Raw genomic sequence first — 8,490 nt, forward strand, 5'->3', positions numbered from 1 at the left:
TGATGAAACAAGCCCATTGTGTCTGATTTCCGTCTCCTCTTGGTTCTACTGTATATGGCACTTAATAGTCAGCAAGTCTTTGAACTCTGCAGCAGTCCCTCAATTTCTGCTTCCTGCTGAAATCCAGAGAACTGAATCTTCTCCAGCCAGCCTGTCTGATTGCCCTAACCGTCTACTTCAGTGGGTACTCTGAAGCCATGGTGCCACCCAACCCCCCCATCTTTGCTGTCAGACTACCTAATGGGACGCGTGCGGCTGCTTCAGGGGGGTGTCCCATCATTAGAAAGTGTCTCACCATGAACCCCAGCTCCAATCTTTGCCTCTGCTACCAGTAGCGGCCTGGCAGTTTGTTCCTGTCTGTCACCAGCCCCCTGCTATAAAGCCAGTGTTATCTGTAGTGTTAAGTGCAGGCCACAGACAGAGGGTCAGCTTAAAATGAGGCAGCTGAGGCAGCAGAGACACCCTGTCCCGCCTGGCCCCGCCACACACAGGAAGCAGGGCCGTGCTGGGTCCCTCTGTCTGGCCCCGGAGCCTGCTTCGGCCAGCAAACGCAGGCGCTAATGCGAGGAGACACTCGGCCAAATGACTCTCTAATTTCCCTTCAGGACTCAGAAGATCCCACTGGTCCTTGAAAATCAGACTAGGGATTTGTTCGGAGTGATTTGTTTTGTCTTGTCCCCCCTATTCCGGTGCAGTTCTCTCACTCAAGTTCTAGGTCTCTGCTCCCAGTGCTGTTGAGGCCACTAAATATGGGATTTGAAGAGGCGTTAAAGGAGCATGAGCCCTCAGAGGATAGAAGAAATAGAGTAAAAAATAAAGTCATGCAAAAATGATGGGAAAGAAAGCAGAAAGTCATTTTACACTAAGAAACAAGCAAACCTTTCCATGCAACTCACAAAAGTGTCTCCTCTAAGATGAGCGGCAGCCTTTTTGTTCATTTAAAGGTTTCTGGTGTGCATTGGTCGTGTGATTCTGTGTGAGTGACCGAGCATCTCAGCCTCAGTGCGTCATGTTTGCAGACCTGTAGCTTAATTCCCTTCCAACTGGGGTTTAATTGAGTGACTAATACACACGCAGTTAAAGCCCTTTGAAGATAAACTGCCATAGCTGACTGCCTCAGAAATCTGTTCAGAAATTAAACAATGCTGCATCAAGCTGATTTTCTGCTGAGACTTGTATGATAATAATGACATCACAGTTTACTGACTATTTTGTTAAAAAAATAACAGTTCTGTTCTTTTCCTATCCTTACAATGTTTTACCATCTACGTCATTATAGTGTAGTATTCTTACTGACCTAACTTTTCTATGTGTAGGAGAGACTGGGGCTGGTTTTCTCTGGTGCTTTTTATGGATTTGGTCATGGCTGCATCATGTTACATGTTGTTTCACTGTGAAAGTAACTCAGTTATGTAAAAAAAGAAAAGAAAAGAGAGTTAATTGTAATTCAGTGACAATGTATATAAAAGCGTAGATTTTTTAAAAAGTAGATTTTATTTGAATTTATTTTGTAACATATTTTCAGCTATTCTGCAGTAGAATAAAGGAGATGAATTTAAACAGAGGAAACAGAGGAAACAGAGTACACGTCACTTTATCTGTATGAATCAAAAGACATGTTTGACATTGTTTTATCACCTTGAGAACAAAAGGACACATTACATGTGTTTGGGGTCTCAGAAGCTCCAGCTGTAAAACTGACAATGCTATTCTTTCACAGTACAACCCTCAAAAATGCCAAATAAGTGTATCTGGACATCTGTTGTTAGAGTTTTATAAGTTTGTTTTTAAGTGGGAGTAATAAATGACTCTAAAGTCACTGTTTAATACTCTGTGAATGACTTTTGGCGACATCTCTACATATTTGTATAAGGTCAGAAGAACACATTCACACAGCAGCAGTGATGTAATGTAACTTAGTACATTTATTTGAGTATTATGCACAATTTTAAAGTACCCACAATTTCAGAATATAATATTGTCCACTCCATCAATATTTTTTTTACTTTCCAATACTAGAGAAAGGTGAAAAAAAAAAAAAAACTTTTGTTTGTTTCATTTGTTTATGAGAACTTCTCATTAATCATCTCATGACCTCTCGAGATTATCTTGCGACCCTTCTAGAGCTTCCCGACCCCCAGGTTGGACACCCCTTAAGTAAACTACACAAAAACTGTACATAAAGTAGATCAAACTTTCTCCAGCTGAGCAGCTGGAAAATGCTGGTTGCACAAACTCGTGCATCAGTATTAATAACGTGATTAGTCACTATATGTAAAACAAGTTTTTAGCTTTTACTTGACTTGTAATACTATGGGTATTGATAGTGTACATTTAGATCATAAAACATGCATGCATGTTTACTTAAACGGCAGAACTTCTTACATTAGCATTTTTAAAGCCTTTTATTTGTATTTGTACTTAAATAAATATCTGGATACTTCATCCATCACCGGACAGCAGTGGTGCATGTGAAGACTCCAAAGCCAATGTTAACAAAAGTGTTAAAAGTGGTTTGGTTTTCAATTCAAAATAAAAATATATATATATAGTTGAAAAAGTGAAAAATCCATTTTCAGATTGGAGATTGGCAAACAGTCCCTCTGTGTCAGGGTGAGTTTGTTGGCTCATAACCATTAAATCAAAGACAGAGACGATTTGAAGCTTCTCTTCATATGGATCTAACTCCATGTGGTGCTGATATGATAGTTATCTCAATAAAGAGCACTGCAAATATTGTAAGACATCAGATCATTAATATTCTCTTGTTAGGACAACATTTGGACACATTGCGCGCTTTTTACGCATGTGAAACATCACATTTCTTTCCACATTAATGACATGACGACCCGAACCGAGTTATTTTTAGGGCTCACTTTACTAAATATAACCCGCCTCGATCGTTTGTGACCGCGTCACAACAAGTAACATTATCCCATTTAGTTTTTTTTCTTTCTTTCCCCAACGGCTGAGTTTGGATGAGAGGTGTCGGGTTTTTAGGCTATAAAAGGAGGGACCCACGCGAGGGCTTGACACTCATCATCAGGACTGGAGCCTGCAAAGGTAAGAGGTGGAGGCGGGTGTAGTTTCTCCTCACAGACAAAACGCACTTTTAAAAAATCAGAACCTGAACACTGGATTGCGTTTTTAGACTTATGCCTCATCCTAAACATTAAACCTGTCTATGTTTCAGCGTCAAAATGACTATTTGGTGCAACTCCTGCAAATGTCATGTAAGTGCCCCGTGCACCTCTCATCATCTGCCCGCGGATCACCGCAGCTCCTTCTGCAGGAGGCTCAGGTTAGTGTCAATCACTCTTCCTCTATTCTCCACGTCCTCTAGTGGCTGATTCAACACATGGCTGTGATGAGGATTTAGCCCCATCTCTGCTGCCTGTAGTGAACGCACCACAGGGAGCACTTAATCCAGTTTTCTCCAGTCTGCAGCCTAGTCCTGCATGTCATACATACTAATCCAGCTACAATGGTGCTGTTACTGCATTTAAAAAAGTCAAGCTGGGACAGAGTAGCCTCTATCAGGGCTTACTTTGTTGGAGAATCAGCCTGCAAGAACATAACCAGTCTTGATAAAAATTATACTGAATATTACCAGGGGGAATCATAATGTGTGTGAATTTATAGTGCTATAATATTCCTGAAATCAGACAGACCTGAAATCATGGTAGAGTATCCTAAAGAAATCGCAAGCATGGACAATTACAAATAACAACTATACCAAACAACAATAATAATAATTTGAATGGATCTTTATTGTTAAGGTGCTGGGGTATAATCTGATATAATTCTCCTTTTGTGGCACTTTCTGTGTCCTTGTGACGTGGGGCGCCCCATTCTGAGGACACCCACTTTATAAGGCAATGATAGGGATCAGCAGAAGCCCAGCCTCCCCTTTGTGTGCGACGCCCACACTGAAGCCCTGGCAGCTATAAAAACCCCAGGCTCTCTGTGGATGGGCCCAGACAGATACTGATCGCACAGGCGAAGTCTATTGAGAGCCCTGCAGACACACAGCCTCTTATATCAGCAGTTACCATAGGAACCATTGATATTTAAAGTCCACTTCAGGTCGTGGGGAAGAGACAACAGCCTGAACTGTGAGGCTAGACCAGTTGAAGCCAATTGCTTTCTTGGCAAAATATTTTTTTGGACTTGCAGCTTGGAAGATGATCATTTCAGACAGTTTTTTTGAAGTGTGGCAGTAGACCAAACTTTAGCTCCATAGCTTTAGTTTAGCCAGTTTTCTTCCAAGCACTGACATCAGTGACCATGGTCTCTCACAGATCTACCAAAGGAGCGTCTAAAGCCCGGCGGGACCACATCAATCATGAGATCAGGAATATGCGCGCCCTGTTGCCCATCACCCAGGAGGACCAGGAGCGACTCTCCTACCTGCACTCCATGGCCGCCATCTGCACCTACGTCAGGAAGTCTGTTCTCTTCCAGGGTAAGTCTTCAAACTCCAGTTACCTTCTGTTCTTTAATGTCTTTAAAAACGTAATTTACATTCAGCCAACATCATTGTCAAACAAAACTGGAATAAGTTTGCAGTACCACAGGGATTAAATCAAAGCGCTGTGACAACCTGCTGAGGTGCACACAAGTGTAACAAAAGCTGAACTCACTTTTCCTCTCCAAGGACTCCCAGCTGAGGAGAGATCACACTGCTCACTGCCATACGAGGCCTTTCTTCAAGCCCTGCACGGCTTCATTCTGATAACAACTGCCCAGGGGAGGCTGGTCTATGTGTCAGAAAATGTAGCTGAATATCTTGGTCTTTCCATGGTGAGTCGGTCCATTTAATACATTCATTGCAGTCAATGTGCTTTGATCTTTTGGTTCCTTACTATTTACTGTAGTTTACTGCACATTCAGCTTTATGGTGTTGTATCTAACAGTAAAATCTTTCATTTTTCCAGATAGATGTGCTCCAAGGGGACACTTTCTATGACATGGTGGAAAGCTCTGACATTGCTATTGTTAAATCAAACCTGGACATTGAAAACAACTCATCATCAGGTAACTTTAAAGAATATTTTTCTTTCAAATTGTTATGTGAACTGTGATTATGGTGTGTAATCACAAGTACTGAAAGTTCTTACTACTGAAAGACTAACCTGACATCTTATCTTTCTTCAGAGAGGAGCTTTATATGTTGCATGCAAACCTCCAAGGCCTTCAAGCTGCAACACGGCAGCTGCTGTTCCATGATGGTCACAGGGAGCTTCCAGTCTTTTCCTCAGCCTTTGTCCACCTCTTCAGTCTGTCCCACCAACCAGCCTCTGTTTGTGGCCCTCTGTACCCCCACAGTCAACCGCCTGCGGAGCTCTGACTCCGACTTCTGTCACAGCTTCAACAGTGTCCACAGACTGGATATGACTTATACTCACCTGTCGGACAGGTACATTCATAGATCTCCACTTTAAACAGATACAATCACTGTGTTCTTGTATTGGTTACTGACAAACACCTTTACCTCTTTCTTTTTCAGTGCTTTATATTTTTTGGGGTATTCGGCAGAAGAGATGACCGGACGGTCGTGGTACAGTCTCGTCCACACTGAAGATCTTTCTCTGAGCGCAGATTCTCATAGAAGTTTATGTAAGTTTACAATCCATTGAAGGAAACTTGTTTTACACTGGTTGAATAATGACTGTACATGATAATAACCATGAATGTTTCTTCCCTGTCCTATCCAGTGCAGGCAGATGATGGCTTCCAGGTAGAGATAGTGCTAAGACTCCAGTGCAAGGATCTGTCATGGACCTGGATCTACATTCAAGCTAACAAAGACTCTGAGTGTCAGGGCATAAGCTGCACAAACTTCATCATCAGGTATGACAAATTAAATTTTCCCAGCAGACCTGAGTTGACTGTGTAAGAAACATTTTTTGGTTACACTAATGTTACATATTTGTTTTGCTCTTGTAGTGAAACAGAAGCCAGGTTTCTGCAGAAGAAAATCAGCAGTGATGCTTTCAGACCATCATCTCTGGCAAATTCCTGCAATTTTGCAGCTCAACAGGCTCCCAGTACTCAGAGCTACAACAACACTAAATGCTTGAAAAGGCAGAGGACATCTAGCAGCCAAAGTGAGGAGCTTCCAAGTGCCAGACTTAGGAGGGAGTCTGAACAAGACTTATACAATGTGGCGTGCACATCCTCTCAAGGCAATAGCTCACCTGTTCCCTTAGGTGACAGCCCTGCTTTCTTCACCCCTCCCTACAGCCCAGCCTCTTCCAGTTCCACTCTGCAGCAGGATGAGCTCAGCCATGACCTCCTGATGGATGTGCATGGATACACAGATCAGCTGCTGTCCTCTCCCAAGGGCTCTCCCTCCTATTATTCTTACCCAGAGGCAGGGCTCACCTGTCACCAATCTCCCTCCGATTCCCTCCCAATCTCCCTCCCTGCGGCCGCCGAACAAACCTTTGACCAGACAGCCTTCGGCGCGCTCAGTGCTCACTCTCCACTCTCCTCCTCATCTCCGACCTATGATTTCCAAGCTTGTACATCCGATGCTCGATTAGTTCCAGACTGCCTGTCTGTGTCCAACATGTGCGAGAGCCCAGTGGACTGTGCTCTGCATCAAGACGACTTCAGCCTTCTTGAGCAGCCACAAGAGGGCAGCCTTGTCCAAGCGCAACATGTTCCCCACCATATGTTGTCCCTACACTCCAGTCTTCTTACCCCCAATCAATCTCCCACACCCACAGATTCTAACACTTACAGTGAGACGGAACAGGCAGAGATCAGTATTCTGGCTCAGCAGATCTCCTCCTTGGCCAGCAGCTTCGCCATGTATCACACCCTGAACCCACTTCAAAATGCAATCCAACCTGCAACAATTAACACCCTGCCCACAGCCTGTGACTGGCCCCATCACCCTCCTCTTTCCTCAGTCCTTCCTCTGAAGCGTGAACTGCCCCTTGACGACAACGTGTTTGACAGCATCCTGAAAGACTTGGACATGGCCACATGGAAAAGAAACTTGTCCACCCCTGGTGTTGTACCATACAGCTACCAGCAGGGCTTGTTGCACAGCAGGAATGGGTCCCACCAGTTAGACCAGGATGCTCTTGGTCTCACCCCAAGCATCCCAGAGGGGCCGCTGCCTACGGAGCAGTTCACTGTCATGGATGCTTTCAATTTGCAGTTGGAACGCCATGGCCAAAACACTGGGTTGCATCAACTCAACCACTACATGCAGAGTGGCCTTCAGCAAGGTAATTTCTACTAAAACAACACCGCCACTGATCTATCTAATCCATCGATAAAATCACTGTAGGTAGCAGAGACTGAAGTTATATATCATAAATTTTGTTTTCTATCTCTTTTCAGATGGACTTGCTGAAGAAAACCTGTACTGAAATAAGTCTGTGACTTACTGTACTACCACTTGTATGACATATTGTCAGGACAATCTTCCTTCGCTGGATTCAAAGAAGAGTGTGAGCAAAGACATTTAAAGGACGTCTTTGCTAAGACGTTGTTTCCCCAGATGACTTACTGTATTTCTGAATGTAGAAAATAATCTAAAGTAGATTAAGACTACAGCTCTGTCTTCATTTCCCAACACTGCTGTCAACTATGTTTTGCTGATGTCTTATATTTTATGAAAAGGTACTTTTTTAAAAATGTGTCAGAGTGCCAATGGAGGTATATTTTTCTTCTAACGCTGAGTGACCACAGTTTACTATTGAGCACTTTATCAATGTCATTGCCACAAGAATTTTATAAACAAGGTGTGCTGATTCAAAGGAACATTAGTTTTCAGAGATACCTGGGTGAGCTTTAATACAAAAATCATTTGGTTTTAGGTGCCTTGAAAAAATGTAATGAAGACTGAAAGATCAGAAAAAATTATATTTCCATTCCTTATTTGTTCTTAGTGTTTATTTTTTTCCCAGTGTGCCATTATTGCTTTCATGCTGTTATGAATAAAGACGCAAAGCTGAGAAATTGCTCAGTGAAAAAATGATGATTGTTACTTAAACACCTACCTCAATGGTACATATAAATACATTCCAAGGCCTATTAAGTAATTATATTTATTTTGAATGTACTCACTTCTTACTCACACTTAATAGTGTTCAAAATGTTTTTTGTTCATGGTACCGGTACTGTATGTATCTGAATGCTCAATGTTATTCCAATTTGATTCGAATGTTTGAAATGTAAATAAAACTCGTGAAAAATGCATTGGATTTTATTGATATGATTTCAAAGTATCTATCTTAAAACTCATCACAGGTATATAACGTTTACTTTTACAGGAAATGCAGTGATGCAATGATGCTATGTTAGACTCATAATACATTTAAACACGGTCAGTACCACATCTAATTTGCTACACCATTGGTGCAGCAAGTTATAACTCATCACTAACATGTAGTATTATTAATATAGTTATCTTTATGAGATCCAGAGCAACATTAACATTCATTCTCAATCATATTTCTGTTTCTTTAG

The 8,490-nt window shown here is 42.2% G+C and overlaps 1 protein-coding gene across 1 annotated transcript; it reads left to right on the forward strand.

Annotated features, from left to right (window-relative positions):
- The first annotated feature begins 2,795 nt into the window (after positions 1-2,795).
- Positions 2,796-8,181, forward strand: npas4l (neuronal PAS domain protein 4 like). The gene is made up of 10 exons (XM_019260054.2): positions 2,796-3,063; positions 3,194-3,301; positions 4,302-4,465; positions 4,658-4,803; positions 4,938-5,037; positions 5,158-5,419; positions 5,510-5,619; positions 5,718-5,853; positions 5,950-7,244; positions 7,360-8,181. The coding sequence occupies exons 2-10, from the start codon at positions 3,201-3,203 to the stop codon at positions 7,386-7,388; spliced, it is 2,343 nt and encodes a 780-aa protein (XP_019115599.2). The 5' UTR covers positions 2,796-3,063; positions 3,194-3,200; the 3' UTR covers positions 7,389-8,181.
- The last annotated feature ends 309 nt before the right edge of the window (positions 8,182-8,490 follow it).

Source organism: Larimichthys crocea, chromosome III, assembly GCF_000972845.2.
Source record: "Larimichthys crocea isolate SSNF chromosome III, L_crocea_2.0, whole genome shotgun sequence".
Lineage (NCBI taxonomy): Eukaryota > Metazoa > Chordata > Actinopteri > Sciaenidae > Larimichthys > Larimichthys crocea.